Source organism: Meleagris gallopavo, chromosome 2, assembly GCF_905368555.1.
Source record: "Meleagris gallopavo chromosome 2, MGAL_WU_HG_1.1, whole genome shotgun sequence".
In the NCBI taxonomy this organism is placed as follows: domain Eukaryota; kingdom Metazoa; phylum Chordata; class Aves; order Galliformes; family Phasianidae; genus Meleagris; species Meleagris gallopavo.
The window spans coordinates 39986503-40013129 of record NC_139405.1 but is presented as its reverse complement, the minus strand read 5'-3'; the positions used below and the strand labels follow the sequence as shown (position 1 = coordinate 40013129).

General features: G+C 41.6%; 2 protein-coding genes across 3 annotated transcripts; one reads left to right on the top strand and one right to left on the bottom strand.

The window, feature by feature from the left end:
- Positions 1–61: 61 nt before the first annotated feature.
- Positions 62–18492, bottom strand: GNPAT (glyceronephosphate O-acyltransferase). 2 transcript variants are annotated; one of them, XM_085219773.1, is made up of 16 exons: positions 18277–18492; positions 15311–15502; positions 13319–13495; positions 12569–12698; positions 9158–9285; positions 8631–8706; positions 7867–8018; positions 7646–7776; positions 6748–6971; positions 5575–5820; positions 4578–4657; positions 3473–3613; positions 2516–2615; positions 2329–2422; positions 1061–1122; positions 62–523 (listed from the first exon to the last, which is right to left on the bottom strand). In XM_085219773.1, the coding sequence occupies exons 1-16, from the start codon at positions 18490–18492 to the stop codon at positions 480–482; spliced, it is 2193 nt and encodes a 730-aa protein (XP_085075899.1). In that variant the 3' UTR covers positions 62–479. The 2 variants fall into 2 exon arrangements, with proteins under 2 accessions (XP_085075899.1, XP_085075900.1); XM_085219774.1 differs by having other exon boundaries at positions 15311–15499.
- On the top strand, positions 18470–25722 carry FSAF1 (40S small subunit processome assembly factor 1). The gene is made up of 7 exons (XM_085219787.1): positions 18470–18606; positions 18697–18989; positions 21690–21746; positions 22858–22953; positions 23645–23731; positions 24699–24748; positions 25388–25722. The coding sequence occupies exons 1-7, from the start codon at positions 18546–18548 to the stop codon at positions 25515–25517; spliced, it is 774 nt and encodes a 257-aa protein (XP_085075913.1). The 5' UTR covers positions 18470–18545; the 3' UTR covers positions 25518–25722.
- The last annotated feature ends 905 nt before the right edge of the window (positions 25723–26627 follow it).

Below are 26627 nucleotides of genomic sequence, written 5' to 3'. Positions count from 1 at the left end.
ATGCGGTGCCGGGCGCTTAAAAACGCAGCGTCTGTTCCGCGCAGCCACACGGCGACAGTGCTTGTGTGAACGTTAGTTTTAATGTTAATGCCTTCAGTCCCCCGTTACAGTCCGCACGTCAGCGAAATAATTGAAAGAAATCAATCACGTTCCTTGTTACAAGTCTAGAAAACGGATTCGAGTCTCCATTGCCGTGCACTTCTCTTTAAATACGTATCCAAAAAAACAAACAACAACAAAAAAAACATTTAATCAATTTAAAAAACAACAAAACGCAGTGAGTATATAAATCAACTGCAACCCTCAGCGGCACCATCTCTCAGTGGCAGCAGGAAGCAGTCCCGCACACACACACACACACATACACACACACACACTCTCCCTACGGCCCGCCCCACGTTCCTGCAGGGCTTCTGGATGCGCTGAGGGGACGAGGCCTCGGTCGGTGCTGCCTTAGCGGGAGGGTGGAGCTTCGGTACTCAGAGCCGTGCGGCCATGGGCTTCTGTATTGGCGTCCTGGCATCTGGCAAGGACAGCAAAAAGCTCAGAACAAAAGGCTATAGTAAACTATTCGTTGGTCTGTTTTCTTTGGACGCTGGGTTGTGTGATGTTTCAAATAGAGAAGGTTGGATATTAGGAGTAAGTCCTTCTCAGGAAGGGCGGTGAGGCACTGCAAAGGGCTGCCCAAGCAGCTGGTGGAGTCACCATCCCTGGAAGTGCTCAAGAACCATGTGGATGTGGCACTGAGTGACACGGTTAGTGGGGATGGTGGGCTTGGGCCAGTGGTTACACTTGATGATCTCAACGGTCTTTTCCAACCTTAATAGTCTTTTACTGCCTTAACGAGTCTATAAGTCTAACAGATATTCAAAGCTGCAAAGGAAGTAGTATTGGAAAAAAAAAAAAAATACCACCAGTATTTCTCTACAGATAAACTTGACAAATTATTAGGAAAAATAGTTAAGGAACAGCTGGAAATATTGCTAAGTCTAGTATATGCTCATTGTCCAAATTCATGTACAAGTCAAGAAGCTTTTCAAACAAATCGGACATCACTTACCAAACACATCCAGAATTTTATGGATAGCCTCTTGATTTACACTGTAGGAGAATCCATTGGCCCTATGGTTCAAAAACAAAACCACGCAACTGTTTTTTCAATGATTATTTCTTATTTGTTAGAAATGACTAAAATAATCATATTTTTCATCCTGCGAGCAAACTTATTAATTTTTAGGGCATGGTAGACTTTTAAACAAACTGTGCTCAAGGATTATTTTGGTTTCTTTATCCTTCTTCATGCTTACATTCCCCATTCTCTCTTCCCGTTTTCATTAAGGATAACTGCAGTAAAAGAACATTTGCTTGTTTGTTTTTAATAATACTATTTTCAAGACTCTACCTCTGAAACCATATATCTGAAATCTTCAGCTGATCTCAAAATCTGTCACTCTCAGTTTGCTTCATTTATTTAAAAGGAGAAGAAAGGGAATCCAGCTGTAAAAATCCATTTAGCACAGTGACAGTGCAGGGGACTTACAGCAGCACTTTGTGTGCTTACCATAAACACTACAAGCCTTAAACAATTAATTTCCTCAATGCAAGAAAATACCTCAGGGTCCTCAGTAGCCAACAGTGTTCTGTGCAAACAGCCAAGGCCAAGCAGGGACTCATAGCTGGGATTCCTATGGTTATACTTTTTAATAGAAGTAGAAAGTAGTACCACCACAACGCTAATTGATTTGGTAACATGAAATCTATGTCGCTATGTTTCTGTGTAAGTAGAGCTGTTTTTTAACCTTAAAACTGTACACTGTGAACTGCATTAAATAACCTTAATAAGTAAGTTTTCAGTTAAATTGATTTGAGATGTCAGTGCCAAAATATTTGAATAGTATTAGTGTTTCCAATTATTGCTTGCATTGCCTGATGAGTCTTATTATAAAACACAGAATAATTATTCCGTCATTAAAAATAAGCAGGATTGTTGTGTTTGCACATCAAAATCCTGACAGAAACTTTGAAAACCAAAAAGCACAGAAAGGAGAGTTAGAAGAAGTCCACTAGTGGGTTATTAAATTCTGTTGCTGGAACCAATGGAGCATTTTCACTCTGAGGGGTGGCATCCTGCTTCCACAACCTGTACAGAAAGGAATAAGTACCTAGGCCTTCACTGCAACTCAGGTACACCCAATTCATGCTTCAGTTGGCTGCTGTTCAAGAAATTGGATGGCTCTTATTCTGCTTAACACTAATAGCTCAGTCATTAAGAATTTCCAGTAAGGCCGCACTTTGTCTTTTATATACCAAAGAGCCAATTTGACTCACATTTTTTTCTTCTTCACTGCACCTAGTTGCACAAGAGCTGCTAAGGCATTTTTCTGCATGTCAGAAGACAGCGCCTCGTAACACTGTGTAGTCCCTACAAAAAAAGCAGAAACACAATTAAAAGTTTTATCACTGCCCATTAACAGGTCACACTTGTAAAATAATACTGCATTACAGCCATACGTACCCTTCTCAAGGAGTTGAAAAACAAAGTTGCGGACTCCAGGTATAAACTGCTTCTCAGTAAAGGCTTCTTTTGTTTCTTTTGATAGATATCTGAAAATTAACTAACATTTAAAGAAAAAAAATTAGCACTTCCTTGTGATTGTCAATTTGTTTTTAAGTACAAACTAACATGTCCTTACAAAGTAGTAATCTTGTTACACTTTGAAAAGTTAGCGGAGGAACTTACAAGGATTATTAAACAGCACATCTGAAATTCTTATTACTGTTTAACAAGTGTGAGATATTAAAATAAGATTCAATATTACTGCAATAGTTACCTTGGACATTAATTTAATGTTTCTGTTCTTGCAATCTAAACCAGTATAATTTTATTAGAGTGTTATCTGTTTTTACAGATGGGAAACACCACGCAAGTCAGTACCAATCAGCCTAAGTCAGACACCAGATCAGTAACAGTTCCCTCACCTACTAGGTTCATACGTCTGCATCCCTCTCAGCATTACGCTGATAATACATCAGAGATTTTAGTCTTCTTTATGTATACATTACTTGTCACAGGAATGTAAGTATTCAGCTATATTAAAATCTTAGGGAAAAGAATTTAAAGAGATAAGAACCTGTCACATACAAACTCATTTCTGAAGCAAGCAGGACAGCCCACAAAAGGAATGAAGTAAGAACTCCCAGTAAGAAAGAGCAATGGAGCCTGCCAGCAGGAAACACTCCCTGTGTAAACCCACAATAGCTTATTAGATTACAAGATAGTTTATTGTTTTATTCATTTTGAAAATTCTCAGCCAAAGTTGTAATTAGGCTTCTGAAGAATGGGCACGTTCCTACTATTTCTCCATTCTTCCACTCCCCAGCCATTTAGTGCGCAAGTATCACTGCACTTGTAATTTTCCTACAAAACACAGGATAAAAAAAAAAAAACCATACCTTCTGAAAAACATCATACCTGATAGCCTTCCACAAATGGTCTGAACATAGCTGACAAGAAAGATACTACAACACTTCCTTTGTCAGTAGGGTAGATTTCCTGTTGAGTTGCTTGAATCGCATCACATTTTGTGAGAAGAAAACATCCTTCCTCAAAATCCTGGAAGAGAGAAGCACAACTGAATTGTTAGCACCTAAACAAGTGCAGAGAGCTTTATTCAAAAACAAACCAACCAACCCACTATAACAAAAACAACAGCAAGACACTATTTATAGTGAGTCACATCACTAAATGGCATTATATCAGATACTGGTAGGGTTCTGCAGGGCTCTGTTTTAGCCACAACCCTCTTCAGTGCTTTCATCAATGCAAGACTTGAAGGTTCATTAAGGAAGCTTAAAAACAATATTAGTATTGTATTAATAATTAATATTATTAATAATTATAATAATTATATAATAATTATAATAATTATTAATTAATAATTAATAATTAGTATTGGGAGGAGTTGTCAACTCTTTCAAGGGTAGAGAGGCCTTACAGAGAGATCTACAAATTGGAGGGCTGGCAATCACCAACTATATAAAGTTTAACAAGAGCAAGTGCTGGGTTCTATAGTTGAGATGGGCAACCCTGCAAATATGTATGCAGTTGGGACAATGAGCACTTAGAAAGCAGCCCTGCAGAAAGGGATCTGGGGGCTCTAGCTGACAGCACATAAAACACAAACCAGCAGTGTGCCCTGGAAGCCCAAAAGGCCAATTGTAGCCTGAGGTGCACCAGGCCCAGCTGTCGTGGTTTTCTGATTTTTGTTGATAGCATTCCACATCATAACATCATGTAAAGCAGTGGAAGTTAAAGAGTTAGTGTTCTGGTTCTGTGGACTGCCTTTTTTTGGTTCTCAGAAGGGAAGGAAGGAGTGGAAACCTGGTGGATTCAGACAATAATTTGCAACTAACCAAACCTCCGCTCTGACCTGCTTTTAAGTTCTTCCACTCACAGATCAAGTAATTATCTCTGCAGGTATTTATCATAAAGCACACATTAAGGTGAGATCCAAAATCAGATGCTATTTTAATTGGCTGCGCTACTATCATTATTTTTGTATAAGGGATATTTTTACCTTCAATGAAATACCAGGAAAGAAGATGAACTCATCAGAGAAAATATCCCTCAAGAAGCTGAAGCTGCTGTAGACTTCCTCTGAAAAAAAAAATACACTGTTGTTTAAAAACATAATTAAAAACATGCCATTGAAAAGTTTTTAAACCTTATTTTAGAAGGAAAATCCAGCTTAGATAAAATCTGGACTGGTCATTCAGAGCACTACATATATATACAACTGAAAGCATCACAGTGGAACAGCAAGTACTCAATTCAGTTGTTACTAAAAGGAAATAATAGGGAACTGCAGATTCCCAGAACATGCATTAAATACCATATAATGAGATGCTGCACAAAGTCAAGGTATATGTTTTGAAATAGTACTTAATGAGACAAGTTCTAGAAAACACTGAAACACTTCAGAAAGAGTACTGAGAAGAAAGACTGAGAACTGGCTGCACCATACATGAACTTGTAACCTAAAAAGCAGGCCTGCTGAACATCAACAAAACAAGCAAATAAACCACTGTATTACCACCATGAAATGAATCCTTGCTATAAAAGCAGGAGAGACTTCCAAACATAGCTCTCTTCAATAGATGAAATATGAAGGTTGATGTTTGGTATTTTTGGGGCCATTTCACCCTATGGGAGTTTCAGAATGCATAATGCAAGGGAAGAAATCCAAGCACTCCCAGACACTTAACTTCTAAACTCAATTGCTTCTGCATTGCAGAATAGTGTAAACAAGAATGGGGATCATCTCATCGTAACTCTGCTCTCCCAGCAGAATATTCCTACTTTCAAAAGTATCAGGGGGTAAACAAACAAGAAAGTCAAGCAAAATACCACTATTCCCCCAACACATTCACTTTATGCCACGAGACCTTATTCAGAGTCCTGGCATAACTTTCTCACGTACCTCCCCCTATCAGCCACAGGAACCTCCTGCTCCCCTTGCTGGTGGCAGAGCAGGGAGCTCTGGGCACTGGGCTCTCCATGCTACCCAAACATACCTTTCCTGAAGCTGCGTGTCATTTGCAAGGCAAGTGCTACCAGCGATGGACGTACAAACACATTCAGTAACTGGTTTCTGTAGGTACTACACATGAGGATGACCAAAGCCCGCTTAAAGACTATTTCCCCTACGGCTCCATCTTCTACTCCTTTGTCATTGAGGACCACGTGGCCATCGACGAGGCGCGCAATGTTGGAGTGCAGGGAGAGACCCGACGTAACTGCTTTTTTGGCACACAGATTATCTATCAGGAAAACACAATAGGGAACATACCTCTGTTGAAACTGCCTAAAATGCACCAGTATTTCATTAAGCTTTATCACAGAGGACAACTATGACATCACTCAGTTAGAAAAATGCTCTCAGCCTAGCCATTGTACGCAAAAGACAGAATAAATTTCAGATAGTTCTGTAATTAGAACTCTTCAAATTCTTCCACTTTCTAACAATAAAATGAAATTCCTTTGTCTCTGGAACAAAGATTCTGAGCCTCCAATTAAAAGGCTAGAACTGTCTGACGGATACATTCATCCTTAGAGAAATACTTTTGATTAGGCATTTCTAGCACCATAAGTTTTCAATCAGATGAACAAGTCTTTATCAAGTCTTTCCACGGTTTTCTTATACAAGACATTCCTCATAACAAATTAAGTTCAAAAAATCCTAACAGAAGTGTCATTACATAATAAACTTGCTCAAAGAGAAAAGTTGGCACTTAAACCCAAATTCTGTTAAAATTCTTTTAAAACGCCTTAAGCAAGGAACTTGCTTAAGATTTCATGGATTTCATGGTTTTCTCGTTTCTTTTTAAGGAATAAAGTCCTTCAAAGGCAGCTATGAGCTTTGCAATACTTTGGTAAGACTTCCTTTTGTCAGAGTAACACATTGCAAACAGACAGAGAACAGTATCTCAAAGCTTAAAAACAGAAGTGGATTTCAAGACATCTTCAAACACGACTTCCATTGAATGCAAAGCATTTGGAAAGCAAAGAAACAATAAAAACTGCTAAATGAACACAAAAATTTTTCGCATATGCTAAAATCCATTTTAGCAGCACTTAGCACCTATGAAAACAATCTATAACGTTGTCACCATACACCGCCTTCAGGAAAACATTATCTATCCTTCACAAACAACAAAAGGAATAGAAATAACACTTTCAATGCATACCAGGCCATTCAATGAATCCTCCAAAAGTCTGAGTTAAGCCTTTGAGCCACACAGTCTTTTCTATTAGAAGTTCAAAATCCATGGCAGGCAAATTCTGGAGCAGAACAGCAGCAACTAGCACCCACGGGCTCAAAACCATGTTTTCTATTTGCAGGAGTTCCATTTTATAAGCTACATCACTGACAAATTCTTGAATATCTTCAGTTGGCTTTTGTGGAAGATGCCTGGAGGAAAAAAAAAAAAAACAACAAAAAAAAACAGTGCAGTTCAAGGTTAAAAAGCTTCAACATCTGAAATATACATCACACTCTTCCTTATTTCTTTTATGTATCGCTCCCAGATCCTAACATTTACAGGGCAGTTCTTTGCACTATGTAATACAGAGCAAAACATCAGCAGATTTACAATATTTGAATCAGAACTTTGTACTGATGTTGTACACTTGCTACTTGCTATCCTCAAAATAAACAAACAAATAAACTACATTCTATATATCAAATTATACAATCACCACATCCAGTTGTAGCTCCATCTTCCTTACCACACGATCGCATAACTGCTTGCAGTAATAAGCAAGAAGGGAAAGAAAGAGGAGCTTCTATGTAACAGAACTACTAAATTCTCAGAAAATAGAGCTTTGCCTAGGTCATATATCACAATAAACTTTTGAAATAGGATATCCTCCCCCTAAAACAAAGCAATGGAATTAACAATTTGTTTCAGAGGCAGCCAGTCAGAAGCATGAATACCCTGCGCTCAGACAGAACATCTTCACTGAAGATGATGAGGAGGTGAAGGAAAGTGAAACAGAAGTAAAACAGAGAGCTACTTAATTATTTCAATATTTCTGAGGATTAAACAAGTGCTTTCCTGCATAAACCATAACAATATTCGGTACCTGGGAACTAAATTATATGGGCATAGATTGATTCTCCCAGAAGCCAATGTTCTAAGTGATACCGGCTGGCCAACATAGATGTGTATGGTACCAAAATTGTCACTGAGGATTCTTCTGGCCTTTAACAACCCCTAAGGAAATGGAAAGAGTAAAAAGCAAATTTTAGAGCTACATGATGCATATACAACCACTTATGTTCTGTTCTTAAGGAATTAACATACAGATGTAGATTCTTTGGGCTTTGGGACTCCTAAGAGTTCATATGCATAAAGAGATTCTTCTAATATCCTCTCATAGCTGATGCTGATGGGAACAAGGTATGTGTCAAAGACTTCACGTTTAAAAAATGGTTCCATCACAATGCTGAGAAGACCTGCAAATTAGATTTAAAAAAAAAAAAAAAAAAAAAAAGGAAAGAAAAAAGAAAAAAAGTGAGTCCCTTGTCTTTTTCGAGGAAAGAAGAGCAACTGCAATTTAACTTTGAAAAAGATATATTTATATTTTAGAAACTACTGATAGGTGTGCATCGTTTTTGTCCTCTTTGAGCAAGCAGATGCAGAAGACACTGTCCAAGCTTTAAAACAAAAGGTGAATGTAAGCAATACACTTGCACAGCTATTTGTGCTCCTTTCAAAAGTACTGCTCTGCTCTTATACATCTCTTTCTAAAGATTTTCTATGACTTTTACAAAGAGTTAACCTACAATTTTTCTGAGGTGGTAAGGGAATGCCTGTTGTCCAAAAGAAAAGAGGGAAGAATTATGCAATTAGGTACACAATTGAAGAGAAAACAGAATGCAAGAGACATGTATTGATCTTCTTTATATAGCTTTAGAACTTTAACTGTAGTGTTTTCCACTGCTTACAGACCTCACCAATTTCCCACCACTTCAACACCTCTTCCTGCCTGAAGAACTTAAGAAAAACATAGCCACTAATGAAAACACTGATCACCATAGAAGGTTCCAAGTTTTTAAGAAACTTACCAAACTTTGGAGTCAGTGTCTTAGCAGTGCGGCTTCTAGTTCCTTCAAGAAAAAACTCAATTGGGGCATAGCCATTCTTCAAAAGTAAAACGAAACAAAAAAAGCTGGTCAGAAAAACAAAAACGTTTCTTCCTTACCGCCTGTAAATAATTTAAAGTACTTAAACATAAGCAGATTTTTGTTTCATGGAAGCCATGCCACCTCTAACCTCAGTCATTTCAAATCTGTATTCATCTATTGTATTTGCCAAACTATGGAGTTTAATTAACAAAAACATTTTGTCTGTCACGTGATATGGGTACACAATCCAAAGCAACTGATAAGCAGCAATTTCTTAACTGCTCACTGCTGAACTGCAGTAACAGCACATGCATGCTCCTCACCAGCATGAACTATGAGGTAAAATGCGTTTCCTCCATCAGTGAGGACTTTAATTTTATGCCCACGATGTCACACTTATTTTAAGTGAATCACTGCAATAGAGTATTTCTTAAACATACACTTTGAAAGCTCAATAATGTATTTACCCTTAACATAGTTTTTACATATTCAGCAAAAACTGCCCAATAGAGTCTGTTGCCGCCAAAGGAACGTCGCATAAAAAAGGCACCTGCTCTTCGTAGCAGCTCACCAACTATCTTCATTCCTAGGAAATCTGAAATACAATCAAACAGAAATCAAATCCACACACAGAGAATTTAATAACATCTGCCAGCAGAACCAACTACGTTCTATAATCAACTGATTTAATTACCAGAATAAAAGATCTCTCTCAAGGATTCTGTTGTTGCTTGCAATGCTTGCAAGACATGACTGGTATGTTATGATATGCTTTCAATTATATATATATATATATATATTAGTAAATAGCATTCATATCAATTTATTTTTATAATTCAGACATCCAGATTTCAGCCATAATGAGGATTATTTTTTTTCAAGTACTTTGTCTCACTCATCTCCAGAAAGATCAGTTACCACTGAAAGCATCTCAGAAGACACAAATTAACCCCAGCAATAAACTAACCAATTACATTACGTTATATCATGTAAGAGCCCAACTTATCAATTTGGGAATGGTAGCATAAGCCAGACAAAATTTTTGATAATTTTCTAGTTTCAAGCAATCCCTCAATGCTCAGATTGCTAAAACCAGGAAGTGCTAAGCAGTAACAAATATTTTGGGGAAGTATTTAAAATGAGTCCATATAGCAACTGGCCATTTGCTGCTTCAGCTTTCCTATTACTTCAATCAGTAAAACATTTGAGAATGGATATTCAGTCACTAGATAGGAAGAAAAAAGATAAAAGGAAATTAGCTACAGGATTCTGGGCAACAACAGCTGATGTAAGAGCTTTGACTCTTTTTCCCTTACTCTCCTACTACCCTCCCTCTCTCACCACAGCACAGACTCTATCCTCTCCTTTACCTCCATCCTCCTACTGCCCATTCAATCCCCCAGCCAGGATGCAGCTGCCGTGACCAACACTTCTCCCCATTGCACACTGGCTCACCAGGATCTGGGACTCAAAAGCATCTTTTCATGTGCGTCACACCCACTATTTCACCAGCTCTGCTCTCTGCTAAAGAGTCTGTCTCCTCTTTTATAGCCCCTTTTTAGATATTGAAAGGCCACTCTCAGGTCTCCCTGGAGCCTTCTCTTCTCCAGGCTGAACATCCCCAGGTCTCTCAGTCTGTCCTTGTAGGAGAGGTGTTTTATCCCTTGGATCATGTTTGTGGCCCTCCTCTGAAGGTGCTCTAACAAGTCCATGTCTCTCCCGTACCAAAGAGTCCACATCTGGACACAGTACTCCAGGTGAAGCCTCACCAGCACAGAGTAGAGGGGGCTGGATCATCTCATTTGACCTGCTGACCATGCTTCTTTTGATGCAGCCCAGGATACGGTTGGCTTTCTGGGCTGCAAGGGCACATTGCTGGCTCATATTCAGCTTGCCATCCACCACTGCCAAGTCGTTTTTTGGCAGGGCTGTGCTCTACCCTTACATCCCCCGGGTTGTATTAATAGCAGAGGTTGCCACAACCCTGGTGACAGACACTGCACTTGGATTTGTTGAACCTCAGGAGGTTCATCCAGGCCCATTGCTCATGCCTGTCTAGGTCTCTCTGGACGGCTTCCCATCCTTCAGACGTGTTGACCGCACCACACAGGCTGATGTCATCTGCAAATTTGCTGAGGGTGCACTCAGTCCCACTGCTGATATCACTGATGAAGATGTTAAAGAGCACTACTCCCAGTACTGACCCCTGATGGACACCACTTGTCAATGATCTTCATCTGGACATTCAGACACCGACCACTACTCTCTGGGTATGATCTGATAACCAGCTCTCCAACCACCAAACAGCCCACCCATCAAATCTATATATTTCTAATTTGGAGAGAAGGATGTTATGGGGGATCATGTCCTTACTGAAGTCCTGACAGACGGCTCTTTGCTTGTGCACTGATGCAGCTACACTATCATAAAACACAACAAGGTTGGTCAGGCAGGACCTGCCCTTGGTGAAGCCATGCTGGTTATTCCATGTCACCTTCCTCTCTTACCTGTGCCTTAGCATAGCTTCTAGGAGGATCTGTTCTGTGATCTTCCCTAGCACAAAGATGAGGCTGACAGATTGGTAGTTCCCTCTGTCATTCTTCCTACCCATCTTAAAAATGAATGTGACATGGCTTTTCCTCCAGTCACCAGGGACTTCACCTGATCACTATGACTTTTCAAACATCATTGAGAGTGGCTTGGCAACTATGTCAGCCAATTCCCTCAGGACTCTGGGATACATCTTATCAGGATCCATAGACTTATGGATGTTCAGGTTCCTCACATGGTCATAAACCTGACCTTCTCTTATGGTTGGAGAGGCATGACTCTCCCAGTTCCCACTTTCTGAACCATCACTCAACAATTGCATGCAGAACAGTATCAAGCAAAGACTGCAGCAAAAAAAATGTTGAGTACTTCAGTCTTATCCTTGCCTGTTGTTACAAGCCTGTCTGTATTGCTCACAAGAAGGTGTATGTCCTCCTGAACTTTCCTTTTCTGGTTGATGTACCCATAGAAGCCTTTCTTATCCTTCTTTGTGCCCCTCGTCAAATCCAATTTCAGTTGGGACTTGGCTGTCCTGACCCCATCCCTACACTGCCTAGTAGCACCACTAAACTCCTTTTCTTCTTGCTCTCCAGTTTGATCAGCAGGTCCTGGTTCAGCCATGCCAGTCTTTTGCCTTCTTTTCCAGACTTCCTCCACCTTGAGGAGAGCTCTCGTGCCCTAAGGAAAGCTTCCTGAAAGATCTGCCAGCTCTGCTCTGCTCCCTTATCCCTGAGGACAGATTTCCAGGGGGTTTTACTGATTAACTCATGAAGAGCTGAAAGTTGGCTTTCCTAGAATTAAGCTTCCTGATATTATTCTCTGCCTGTCCAATATCCCTCAAGAGTGAACTCCATCACTGCAAGTCACTACAGCTCAGGCAGCCTCCAATCCTGATGTCACCAATCAGTTTCAAGGAATCAGTCACACCACCAACTAGCAAGAGGTAATTGGCACTTCATATCAGGCTACTGTGACGGCACTTAAAGCTGTATCAAGTGTCACAAAAGGCTCTGTGTACACAGTAACTCTTGGCCAAGCTTTTGTCTGTTTCCAGCCAAAGAAAGCAATAGAGAAGTCTGCTTCACAACACCTGTCTTTTCCCAGCCTTGGGTCTACAGGTGAGGTACTTCTGGTCAAAGTACTTACTATGAAAAAAAAAAATCCTCAGCACAGAGGAGGGGGCATGACCATGCAAACATCTAATCCAAAGACATTTTAACAAAGAGCATTCACAACAGAAATTAAATAACTATTTATAGCAGCAGCTACCTGATCCCTTGCTACTGGTTCTCTGAATCCTGAAAACACCATTAAAAGAACATACTTGCCTATTCCTGCAGCAATGACAGGCAAAGCCAAGTCATACGTATATAGTAAATAAGAGAGCATCAAGAAGTCTACATAGCTTCGGTGACTGGGCAGCAGTACAACTGGGTGCTCTTGAATGGCACGTTGCAACTGAAAAAAGAAATAAGAACAAACAATATTGTTCCAGTATTTGCAGAATTGCTGCTGAAACTTGCAGATACACATCTTCACACAGCTTAAGAAGAATAGAAGCTCATTTGTTGAGTATAGTTTCTTTGTTCACTTTGTATCTTTTTCAACACGGAACCATGGGAAATCTGGAGCAGTATTTTCCAGAAAAGAACCCTGTTGTTTAAAGGCACCACAGGACTCAAAAGACAGGGCCACCTCATTACATGAGGGATGTTCTTTCTCAGCATCAAAATGCATAGCATGAATAATATGTATTTTAAAACCTTAGAAATATTATTCCTTATTGCCAAATACATCTCAAGTGAAGGCCTACATAATCTGCAAAAGATGCAAGAAGCTTTATATAAAATGTCTCCTTACCATCAGAAGAATTTGAAAAATTTTTCTGACTGTTTGCCTCAAATACACATCATCTGACTTTTCCCCTCTTTACTAAGAAAAGCAGCAATAAACACAAATGCAGTCTTTTTTAAAGAAGCATATCTTTTGTACTTTTTCCTAGAAGTGAAGATTGGAGCCTCTGCCTAAGTATCAGTAGAAAAATACTACAGTTTTTGTTTTTCTTGAACAGTACTCACTCTCTGCATTCCTTCTTCATTCACACAAACCCTCTGGAATAGCTGTTTAAATATTTTGCTCAGAGTAAAGGCAAAAAATCTGACAGTTCCTAATTGCATACTGTGACCCATCTCATCCAGGATTTCCGTGGCTTCTTCTTGAATAATATCAGGCGATTCTCCCATTTCTTTTGCTAACTAAAGAGAAGTAAAGCAAACAAAAGAACCATCAGATGTTGCCCCATTCTCCTTGCCCACACACACACTATTCAGTGTGCCACAACAGTTACAGCAGCAGTAATTCTAGAGTTTTATCTGGTAGGCATACATCTAATCTTACAGAATCTGTTCAATGTCAAGCAGCACGAGAAAGCCCCATTAAAGCTGAGCTGTCAACAGGGGCTGAGTAGTAACTTTTCTTCCTCGAAAACATACTATCTAAATATTTTAGCCTGTGCCACCTTCAGAGGAGGTTTAAACTCTAAGAATATTTCCTAGATTATTGGTCTGAAGAAGGTTGTGTGCAGCTTTCTTTAATTAGTAAAATGAAACTTAAGCTTGCAGAAATACTCTAGTAGATCTCAGAAGTGCATTTGGGTTGGATTTTAAGACTTAACCAAAGAACTTCATTTATTACTCTGGCAACGGCTAGCTGAAATGCAAACAAAGCACTGTCTCTACCAGCTTTGCATATCAATGTGTTGGTTTTTTTCCTGTTCTTATGCACATTCCATTTGAAGTTTTCTTAAAAACAGACTTAATAATCATCTCTTCTATTTATATAAGAGAAGTTCACATTCTCTTTTAAATAGAGAAATATTTAACTGAAAAGTTCATCTTTTGCTGTTATGAAATGAGAAACATGTCTTTTACTGAACATCAAACAGGAAGAAAGAGGAAGAACAGAATAAAAAGCTTCCTAAACAGCATGGCTCAGCTGGGAGGCCAGCAATACTTGCAGTAATCTCTAGCTTGGAGTTGAGAAGCAGACTGCAATGGCAAGACTGCAAACCTCCTTTAACCACTTCACACTCATCTGACAAATTTCTATCAAAATCATTTTCCATCAGAAAAACAGCACTTAAGAAGAAAACATCACACGAGCATCTTTCTGACAAATGCCATGTGAAATATTTTCTTTCAGATAATGCTTTAATGTTTCCAAATTGAAAGGTTTCATTTTCTTTGTATTAAATATTACTTAGCAAATCCTGATGGCGGTAAGACTGAAACATGTAGGTCATGCTTCAGTTTGTAACCTCATAGCAAGCTTTGATGTATCATACTTGACACTGACCATTTAAAAATAAAAATATCATGGCAGCCACTCACTCTGAACTAACTGAAATATCTTATACATACATCTGCTAGCCTGGAATTTATTTGTTTAATATTGAAAATAGGTACTTCTGCTAAGTATTCCTTATTTCAGCCATTTCAAAATATGAGTCAGTTGAATATAAAATATTTTATTCAATACAACAAAGCAGCTGCCCTTCATCTTAAAACAAAAATGTGGACACATCTTACTATTTCTACTTCAAAGAACTGTGTGAAATAGAACTTTCCTTTTAGGGAATGTAGCACTCATGATTCTATCATTAACACATCGCTAGCCTGTAAAATTGCTACAAGACATCCTCAAGGTACCAGAATTGTCTACTAAGCAGATTTAGTCTTTCACAATGCTGCTCTGTGTCAAGGACAGTGGAGAAGGGGACAAAAAAGAGTCAAGCACGCTGGTTAAGTTGGATGGTGAAGTGTCATATAAGCAAAATCAAAACACTGCAATATAAATCAGATACCTAACAGCTTTACTGGCAACTCTGTGATAAAACAGTACTTGTCTTTCCTGCCAGAAGAGAACAGCTCTCAAGTTACTGATGTAATGGACCGCCTACCAAACTACACCTATGGTGTTTGACAAGGCCAGCAATATTTCTTTTCTCCTGTTGCCACACAGTTTGGCTGTGTTCAATTTAGTTTGCTTAACAGCTCAGCATTCAGACTCACCTGCTTGATAACATATTGAACCTGCTCTGATTGGAGAACAACACTTTTAATAGCATTTGGCTTGCAAGGTGAAAGTCCTTTATAGATCACAGGTGTATAACATTTCATTGCGTATCTCAAGTCACTGGACAATCGTCTTTCCTCCAAGATATCTTCAAACTCATCTCTTTTCTTTGATGTGAGCTCTTTCTGCTAGGAACATACAAATAAAGAATGAGACACCATTTCGGGTGATTCAGTGATCTGCTTGGATGCAGTAGTTATGTATTAGATGCAAAGCTTTTGCAGCATTTGGTTGCTTTACTTTTTTTTTTTTTTTTTTTTCATATTTCTGTAGTGTCTGCATTCCATACTCTGAGTGCATGAACAATGCACTGCTTGGAACAATGCTGCAATTAGAAACTTAAAAAAATAAATAATTGAACCAAAACAAAAGCAACAAATGTTTTCAACTGCGAAGATCTCCAGATCACCCTATGTCACATTGCTTAATTCTGCCCAACGGGAAGAGGTTCAGGGAACACCTTGGCTTTAAAGCTAAAATGCCTTGCCTCCAGTCTCTTCATGATTAATAGGTATTAGCAGCTTTGATCTCTACTATTACAGCTGCATGAAAACAATAACAGGAACAACATTATAAGAACACAATCATCAACAAAAGAAAGTAGTATCCCTGCTGCTTTAAGCTGCACCTACAACCTTGGTGATCTGTTCTGGCTTTCAACAAGCTTGGATACAAAAGTACAGAAAGCACAGCCAGGTAGGAACAAAACAAAAAGCGAACTACCAGCCATGTGAAGATCAGAAAGCAACACAGTTATAAAGAGAGCACAGTCTCCGAGTAACCAATGTCACTGTTAAGCAAGAAAGCTAACTGCATCTAGAACTAGTTGTGGATCCAGCCCACTGCAGAAATCTCTTTCACAAAACTCTTTTCCCCAAGACAGCAGGCATGGTCTGTGTTAGAGAGGGATGTCTCCTCTTATCTCCTGTAACAGCACAGTCTATGTGAATGACCCTTCAGTCTTTCTAGAACTCAAACTGTGTCCTTCCAAACTTCAAAATAACAGCAATAGTCACTAGACAAGCAAGACTTAGTGAAACATAAAGGTAACAGTTATGGTTAAGAGTATTTATTAGAAAAAGATGCTAAAGCAAAAAAAAAAAAAAAAACAAACAAAAACTGGGGGGAAAAGTGAAGGAGGAAAGGCATTGCTTCCCAGGCTGTTACAGCAACCTTCCCTGACCCCAAGACAAAGGCCTGGCCAGCAAACATCCACCAGGACTGTTCCTGCTTATCCACCAGGATAAGCAAAATACTCAGCAGCAGCAGCAGCTAGGTTTTCAGCCCTGGTAGAGGGAGTCAGCTTTCGCTGTGTAGCTACATCAGCAACACTGTCACAAAAGCAGCTGACATTTGGAGTGAGCACAGCGCACCATTTAGCTCCCGACCATTTGTCACTACAAGACAGTTTGGAAAAACAAAACAAACTACCACAAATCAGGAACATCTCCACTTAAGAACGTCAAAAAAAAAAAGCCCTTCAAAATCCCAAATGAATCAAGAGTCAATTTCATTTTATCAGAGAACACAAACCCCTACTATAACACCTGACATTGTTACATTTTTCCCCATACGCTACAGCCAGGTATTGGTGCCATCCTTTACTGCACCAGTGCTTGGTAGTTCATCTCACTTTTCTCTCCAGTATTGCAGTTCAGAGAGCTGTCCCACAGTAACTGCAGAACCACCCTCTACACAGACTTTTAAAAAAGTCATAGGTTTAAGCTCATACATGCTATATTAAATGTAGGCCCACATCCATTTAAAAGCTTTATTATCTTTTTTTCCTATGTAGTTTAGTATTAAAGTTTTCAATCTTTCTTCTTCCACAGCTTTCACCTAGCTGATGTCACATAAGTGCCACCGAAGCCATGAGCTGACAAGGAATTTGGAGATAGTTTGTGTCAATCATCTGTGGCCTTGATACCTTGTAGCAATCTTTCTGAATACAAATAAAACAGAAGAAAATAAACCACTTTTGGAAGAAAAGAGAAGAGAAAGGGAGAGGAAAAGGACCCAGAACTACCAACTCTGGTAGCATCAGCCACACCAGCAGTGGCTGTGCTTCTGTAGCCATTAACATGAGAGCACGTCGTGGATGACAGAGGCTGTACAAAGCCACAGCCGATGGAGAAGTCACCTGTCTACCACTTCCGTTGATTTCACATTTCCAGATTTGATCTACAACTGCTACCCTTCCATGCTTTCATGTCCCAGCCTAACGTGGCACGGAGGAAGCTGAAAGAAATGTTCCTCTCGCACCGCACAATCAAACTGCTGCTTGGATTCACCTGCAGGCTGGCAGAGACACATTTAGAGGATATGCAGCTGAGAACCCTGGAACCAGAGAGCTCACTTCTGTACGTGGTTACTGCCGTGGTAGTACGTGGTTTACACGGCTGAAGCGCGGAGCGGGGATGCCGCAGCTCCCCACGATCCTCAGAACACAACAGGAGCGCACTCGGGTGCACCTGGGACAGAGGCACAGCGCCAGGGAAATACAGCAGTGCCGTTCCAGAACCCGAGATGGAACTACGAATCATACCGCTCTTTTCCAACCCTTCGCCCCAGTCCTAGCGAGAAGACAGGTTTAACTCCCCACATCTCAACCTCCTCAGGGAAAAACGGGGACAGCGAACTCATTTTCAGTGACACAAAACGGGGCAGCCCGCTCTGACAAATCCGTCCATGTGACAGCTCTCTAACAGCCACTTCAGCCGAAAACTCGCCAACACCAGCACGCTACTGCCCAAACGCTCCGACAGCCCAACCCGGGGACAGCCGCAGGCCTTCCCTCCCGCCCTGCCCGGCACTTGCTGCCCGCCCGCAGGCCCCGCCCGAGCCCCGCTTCAGAGCGAACGCGGCCCGTGCAGGCGACGGCCCCTCTCCCCGCGCCGCCTACCGAGAACATGGGCGTCCCTCGCCGCGCCCGTCCGGCCGCCGTCGCCACCGCCGCCGCCATGGCTCTGCGAGCGCCGCCGCGCCTCGCCGCGCCCCGCTCTGTCGCCCTACCTCTTCGCTGCGGCGCCCATGGCCCCGCGCCGCCCCGGCCCGGCTGCCCGGCGCGCTGTGGCGGGCGCCGGGGAGGGCGGGGGCACCGCGCCGTGGGCGGCGCCATCTTAGGGGCGACGGGAGCCGCTCGGGCTCAAGCGTCCTTCCGCTCTGAGCGCCATGGGGTCGCGGGAGCCCTGCCGGCGGCTGGAGGCGGTGCTCGGCGCTCTCTACGACCTGGGTGGGTGAGCGGGGCCGAAAGGAGATTTGCGGGAGGGAGGGCCTCTCGCTGCGAAGCGAAGTTGACCCGCGCACGTGTTCTGCCGTGCAGGTGACGAGCCCGGCGTCCGGGGCGCGGCGGGGGACGGCGATGCTAGCGAAGCGGAGGAGGAGGAGAGCCGGGAAGCGCAGCCAACAGCTCCGAGCGATGCAGGCAGGGCGGAGGGAGGGCGGCGCGGCGCCCGCGGCTTCTTCGGAGGGCTGCGGGAGGAGATGTACCGCACCGCCCCGCCGCCGCCCCACGCCGCGCCGCCCTCCGCCCAGGTGGAGGTGGTGGTGTTCCGCGCGAGGAAGAGGAAGGCGCGGCCCGACCCCGCTCCGGCGGCGCCCGGCGTCGGCACCCAGGTAGAGCCGGGACGGGGAACCCTCTGGGATGGGGGCTCCGTCCCAAAACTGCCCTCCTCTGTCGGTGCTGCTGCAAAATGAGAAAACCTCAGCTATCGACAAAAATGTGCCGCTCTCTGTTAAACGAGAGCGTGGGTGATGGAAGTTATTTAAAGCACGGATTTTTTTATTTTTTCCCCCCTCCCCCTCAAGCCACGCCAGAGATTTTACATTGAGGGACTGGGGTGCGCCTTTCTGGGTACAGCAGAAGGCAAGCAAGATCCCTAGGTGCTCGCCTGGTTTTGTTGTCTCTGCCCTCTACCACCATAATGCAGTAACTCCTGCTGCAAGCATCTCCTCTCCACCAGTACAGGTGCCTACAAGTCCCAGATCCCTCCCCGGATGCCCAGCTAATGACAGCCAGCCCTGCTGGCAGGTTGAAACAGGGGTAAGTGCAGTCTGACAGGTAATGATTGTGGCAGAGGAGGTTCAGGTCAGATATTAGGAAAATTTTCCACTCAGAAAGAGCCTCAGTGAGGCACTGGAAGGGGCTACCCAGGGAGGTGATAGAGTCACCATCCTTAGAGGTGTTGAGGAAACATGTGGCCTGTGGCACTGAGGGACTTGGTTAGTGGGCATGGTGGGCGTGGGTTGGTGGTAGGGCTAGGCTGTCTTAGTGGCCTTTTCCAACAGTTAGGATTCTGTGACCAATGGCTTTTTCTTCTGATTTCAAAAAATCTCTGATTAAGTATTATGCATTGGAAACAGAAAAGTAAATCCCAGCAACATAAATAAACCCATCCATGTGGCTGCCAATACAGTATGAAACATAATCATCCAGCTTGCCAGTTCACCAGCTTGCCAGTGGCTATGCTTTTACATAAACGTGTTTATTACTTCAAGCTAAAGACAAGGCTTAAAGCTCTAGCAGTATCCTACAAATGAAACAGGCAGAAAGGCCTCTTAACTGTTCCTCTGCCTCAGTGTTTCATGTGTTGCCCTCACCTTGAGGACAGGTGGGTGTGAGGGGCCTGCAGGCCACTGACAAGCAAGGAGCACCTTGCGGGGCTCGCACTGATTATCTTATGGAGGGAGTGTCTTGTAGGCATTAGGTCTCAGGTTCCTGGTTGGTTTGTGGGCACCCAGTGTCCTCATGCTACCAAAAGCTGGGGCATGAAGAGAAAGGTGATCTTGAAGGTCTTTTACAATCTGAGCAAGTCTATGATTCTATGGGCCTGGCTGGAAGCTGCCATGCCTTCCACAGTGGGCAGAGGTTTACCATGGGTCAGCTTTGTAGCTTTTTTGTTTGTATGTTTTTTCTGCCTGTAAAACCAGACCTGTTAGGCCTGTTAATGAAATGCTCTGTAGGCAACCAGTTTTCACTATGATATAGATTGCCAGACTACATGCAGCTTTGCAGAGCTAGAAGACATCTGGCTTTGGTGTATACAGAGGGAAGCTGTGCTTTGATGTAGCCTGAGCCCATGGCTGGATGTGACTAAACACTCTAGAGAGCAAAAGGAACTTTGTACTGAGTGTTGCCACCAGCTGTCAGTACACAAAGTTACCTCTCCAAGTCCAAAGCAAAATAACTTCAAGTTCACATTGTATCCTGCTGTAGCAGTTTTGGTACAGATTTTGAAATGGAAGTAGGCGTGATGCATAGCTTGTGTGTAGCACTTTTTAAAACGTCATTTAAACTTGAAATTATAAAAATTAATTGAATTTATTATTTTGTCTGGTTTTTATCTGATTTATGGAACTCTTGGAAAGCATTAGCTAATAGTGTAGACAGTGAAGTGCAGAACAAAGCTATATATGTTCTGTGATATAATGGCATCCTGTAAATTTTGCAAGGCCATTCCAATACGACCTTATAATATCTTCATATTTAAAATGCTATTGAGACCTTCTTACTTTGATTTATTAAAAGAGAAAGCTGAAAAAAGTTGTGTCTGGAAGGTTTCATACTCTTCCTTGCCACCTATTTTGGCATTTCACTGCTTTCAAATTGGTTTTATTTATTATATTCACAGAATCACAGAATTGTAGGGGTTGGAAGGGACCTCCAGAGATCATCGAGTCCAACTCCCCTGCCAAAGCAGGTTCCCTACACCAGGTCACACAAGTAGGTGTCCAGGCGGGTCTTGAATATCTCCAGAGAAGGAGACTCCACAACCCCCCTGGGCAGCCGTTCCAGTGCTCCGTCACCCTCACTGTAAAGAATTTCTTGCACACATTTGTGCGGAACTTCCTATGCTGCAGTTTCTGGCTGTTTCCCCTTGTCCTGTCTCCACACGTTGCTGAAAAGAGTCTGGCCTCACCGCTCTGCCCCCCACACCTTAGGTATTTATAGACCTGGATCAGGTTCCCTCTCAGTCGTCTTTTCTCAAGGCTAAACAGACCCAGTTCACTCAGCCTTTCTTCATAGGGGAGATGCTCCAGGCCCTTCACCATCTTTGTGGCCCTCCGCTGGACTCTTTCCAAGAGATCCCTGTCTTTTTTGTACTGGGGAGCCCAGAACTGGACACAGTACTCCAGATGAGGCCTTACCAGGACAAAGTAGAGGGAGAGGGTCACCTCCCTCAATCTGCTGGACACGCACTTTTTAATGCACCCCAGAATACCATTGGCCTTTTTGGCCACGAGGGCACACTGCTGGCTCATGGCCAACCTGTCGTCCACCAGGACACCCAATTAAATGTTTTGTTTTCTTCACAGACCAGAACAGTGGCTGAAAAGAAAAATGTGAACAAGCAAGAATTTAACTTCGAAAAAGTAAGTCACTAGCATCTACCTAATCTCAATGCTTCATTGTGCAGGCGTGCATGTATTTATATGCTTGCAAAAGCTGCAGTGGAAATACTGAGAAGCATTGCTGGAAAAGGTTGCCTTTTACAGGTGAGGATTTCCTAATATGTAATTTTGGCCACATGCTGTGCTAGAGGAGGAGCGTGTTAGAGAGCATGTTATGGCTCCTTGGCCTTTCTTTCTGATCTTTCACTGATAAATTGGGGAAGTTCACTGCATGTTAGCTATGTAAAGCTATGTGAGTACCTATAATGTTGCATATGGTGTTTTAGGCCTATAGTGTTTGTTATGAATTTTTGATCTCATATGGGGAAAGAAAAAAAAAAACAAACAACATCTGACATCCAGTTTTGACACATCAAATTACTTTTCACCATTTGTCCTTTTGTTCTAACATTTGGTTCTCTAAGTGTAATTAGCGCTGGCCTTCTTAGCTGCAGATTTGTTTGCAGATTTGAATGAGTTTTATTGTGTGCCTGATCTCTGCTTGAGATCATGCAGTGATCCAGTGAGATCTTCCAGTGGAGATGCAGTGTGGAGTGCTGTACTGCTGGAAACAGAGAGGATTTAACTACTGCCTCTAAAAGGGTTCTGAATTCACCACTGGTTTTGTCAAGATGTTCTTGTATAGTATCAACTATGTATGTGTATGTATGTAGATGAACCACTTCACCATCTGCCTGTCTGTTTCTCACTAATTAATGGCTTTACAGCCAAGGAATTGGAGTTCTTTGTAAATGCTAGGTCTTGTGAGTAGCATGTCTTATTGTTTTGGTATGTACAGCACAACACAACTCACTTTTCTGCAAAGCACCTCCTTCCCACATATCCAGTTTTTTGTGAAATGAACAGAAACACTTATTGACCCTCTGTTAGTCCTTACTGTCCAGAGATTAGACGAACAGTGGTCAACTGTTCTGCAGTATAGTACAAAACTCCATTTCTATTATTTTATAGCGTACTAAATTCAGATATTAGCTAAGGTGTCTCTGGGAGTACAACTTCGTTGTGGTCTGTCAAGTGTTATTTTACAACAGACTGGACAATTACAAAATGCTCACAATTTTCTATGTTTTAGGCTCGTTTGGAAGTGCACAGGTTTGGAATCACTGGCTATGAAAAGCAGGAGCAGCGTATATGGGAACGGGAACGTGCAATCATGCTGGGAGCCAAGGTAATTCTTGCTCATTTTGTGCTGGGAGGTGACCCAACTGTTGCAATGTAGGGAAAGTGTAAGAAACACTGTGAGGTTTTGGCATCACTTCTTTAAAGTGCAAGATCCCATTCTCCACCCCTTCTCTCACCTCATGTTTACTTTTACGTTTTTTGTTCAGTCTTGTCAGTTTTCTGTAGGCATCTGGAAAATTAATATTTTTGTGTTATCAGAGATATTTAGGTGCAATAGAACTGATTGGGGTGGAAAGCAACATTTACTGATTTTTATACAGACCTTTCAAAACTAAACAGCTAAGAGTATAGACATGCTTTTATAAAGATCAATTTTCCCAGTGATTTAACAATTAAGTTTTTCAGTTTTATTTATCGCCAGCAGTGTAAAAGGGGGAAAACGTAGTTTTTCTAAGTTTTCTTTGACGGTAGGGAAGAGGGTAAGGACTTTCCAGGTTCAGTGTTATTTTGGAAACCTTGTAGATCTGTTACACTGTATAAATATCCCTTCCCACCAAGAAATACATTTTTACTATGTATCTGCTTTACAGCCTTTAAGTCCTTTTCCTCTGATCTGAAGTGAAATTATTACTTCTGCTTACCCACCACCTGAAAAATATTTTCCATGCAAGTGTGTGAATATTTCTGAATCTATTTGAAAATTTCAGCAGAGGTATCACTCCCGGTTTTTATTACAGCCTCCCAAAAAGGAACACATCAACTACAAGAAATACCAGGAGAAAATGAAGGTGAAGAAAACAACAAAGGATGATGATAAGGGACAGGTTTGTGTGACTTTGTCTATAAAAAGTCAACATGTAAGATCTAGCCCAAGAGCCTGATAATGCCTCAGGCACAGGAGGAGTGCCTGAGTTTGACACCTGCTGCTCTCATGAGGTGAGCTCGACTCCAGCACAACTCATCTCACCAGTCAGAGCTTGTCATGTGCAGTATGAAGGGTGCAGAATTCAAACTGTGCGGTGGTGGGTTTCAGTGCCCTATCCATGGAGGACGGTAGATTGATGATGCAAAATAAGCAGTTTTTCTGTTTTTTTTCCATGCTTCTCAAGGGGAAAAAAAAAATTGGGCTCCAATTAATGTTTGTTGCATTTTATCTAACCACAGGCAGCCAGATGTTCAGCTGGTTTTATATCAGTGCAATTCCATCTAGGATCTTGCTCATTATTTAAAGTGAGGGTGAGGTTTGTATTGCATCCATCCTCTAGAGTGGTCCATCTGGCCCTAAGCCTGTTCCCTGCCTGTGCTGTAGGTGGGAGCAGGCTGCCAGGCAGGTTTCTGCTCCATCAACTTGTCTTTTGCCACCTTCTTTTTCAGGGGACCTATTTTTCCTTTATCATGTGGCTTAAAGCACACCCAGCATATGACCAAACACAGGCGAACCCTGTCATTTGACAGTGTGCTCAGTCAGGCAGCTAGATGTACTTGCCTACTACTAAGTAGATCTTTTGACTCAAGATCTGTCACATACCCCTTGTGTGCCTGGATTTGTGTGCCCTTACGTGGCAGGGGTACCATTTTGGTTGTGGGTGGACTGTGCTTTCCACAAGGTGACAGGAAGTGCATGGTGCTCTGTGAGGCATTGCATCGTTTGTCCTATCAAAAGGTATCCCAACCTGTTTTCATGCATCTGGTTCAGTGAAGCAAAAAAAACCTGGATGTTGTGCGTGTAGGGGGGGGTGGTTAGCCAAAAAACTGTTCCTTTGCCCTTAAAATAGGCATCTTTAAACACAGGTACAGAAAAGTGATTCTCTGAAGAAGAAGAAGAAAGACTCGAAGGAGAGGTGAGAAATTTTTAATGCTGTTATGATTCTTTGGTATAGTCTTGATGGTGTATTATCATCCCTATGTAACTATGCACAATTTAATACCATATGTGAATTTCTCAAACTACAGAACTCTTGTTACAAAATGGTGACCTTGTTCCACGTTTAGGAGTTTCAGAGGCTTTAGTTATGCAGCTTAAGTGAAAAGATGTCAGTTCTGCCCTGGCATTTTTAAGATGACAGCTAGGATGGATGGAAATCCCTATGTGGAGAGCCAGGATGTGACATTCACTCAGAGCATTTGCCCTGAGAAGCAGCTTTTGCAAAACAACAAGGTACAGCAGATAGAGGCTTGAAAAGTACAGTGACATTCTTAATTATAGTGCAGCAGGCTTGCAGAAATGTGAGACTCTTTATCTTCTTTATCTGAAAATCTTTGTTTTCAGATGTTTCTTTTAATGTAGTTCATTCTGTAATGTGCTGCAAGTTTTGACCAGTTACACAGGTAATAAATGTTCTGGGACCAATGCTGTAATTTGGTATTCCATAATGTGAATGCTGACTGCATAAATAGGTGATAGTTTTCAATGTATTGAATGTTTTAATGAGTTTCCGGTGTTTCTCTTGATTCATTTTCCTTCGTTTCCGCTATTTCAGAAAGGCCAAAAGGAAGAGATCGGTGCCCAGCATTTGGCCTGCAGGACAAGTTGGAAAATTCAGAGACGGAACCTTGATTCTACAAAGCGGTGACATAAAGAAAATTAAATCAACTAAAGTTATCAAATGAACTTATGATACCAAGTGAAATGGACGAAAAGCATTAAGACAGAACTCTTGTTGCCACCAGAAGAGACTTACATAAGTCTTGCCCTGCCACCATGTCCTAATTCATTTACCTTATTTTTTTCTTGCAGGGTTTTCTATCTCCTATTCTTGGGAGAATATGACAATTTACCATTTTATAAATAAAGGAAAGACTTTTTAATAGTTAAGATTACATGGCCTGTTTTTATATGCACTAAAGAAAGCGTTTTACTTTCTAGAATTAACTTATTGCTGCTAAGTGAAAAATTAATCCACCTAGTGAATTATATATTAAAATGTATAGCTCTTTGCTTTCATCTGGAAGAAATATGGCAAAAGCTGTACCTTATTTGCTCTGAAACTGAAGTAGGTGTTCTTAAAGACATATCAGGCATACATCTGTTTCTGTGTTCATCTGAGTTGTTAGTGAAGAGTGGAACTACAAAACAGTTTTCATGCCCAGCAAAGTCTTTTAAGGTTTTGGAGTTATCTTCTCAAGAATGAAAAATGAGATTCTTCTGAAGGTAAGAGTTAGAGGCTGAACCTCTATATCTATAGAGAACACCACAGTTTCAGATGATTGTTTTGAGGGTGACTGTGATGTAATTCAGTATACAACAGCAGGCAACATCCAAGAACTGAGCTGAATGCCAGATGAGGTACAGGCATCCAGTAGCTACACATTCTTCATCGTTAACTTGTTTGTCGCTTAACAGTTAACCTAACTGATAAAAACAGAAGAAAAGTTCATGCTTTTTTTTTTAATATATTTAAGGTTATTGAGCAGCTGGGGCAGTGAAGCAGATATATATGAGAAGGAAAATAGTCGTTATTGGAGATGCTTCTTTTAGATGTACAGGTGAAATTCAGCTTACCCATGAGGATTTGGAAAACATGCTTCCTAGCTGCCTCATGGGAACCTGAATAAGCTGATCTCTAACCTCAGTGAACAGTGAGGGCTGAGCCAGCTTGCAGCTAGCAATGAGAACAGCAACACCAGCAACTGCTCCCTTCCCAGGATAAGAAATTATCTTGACGTGGGGGAACTACAGCACAGGATGCAATACTTTCTCACAAGATCTTTCCCCTGTAC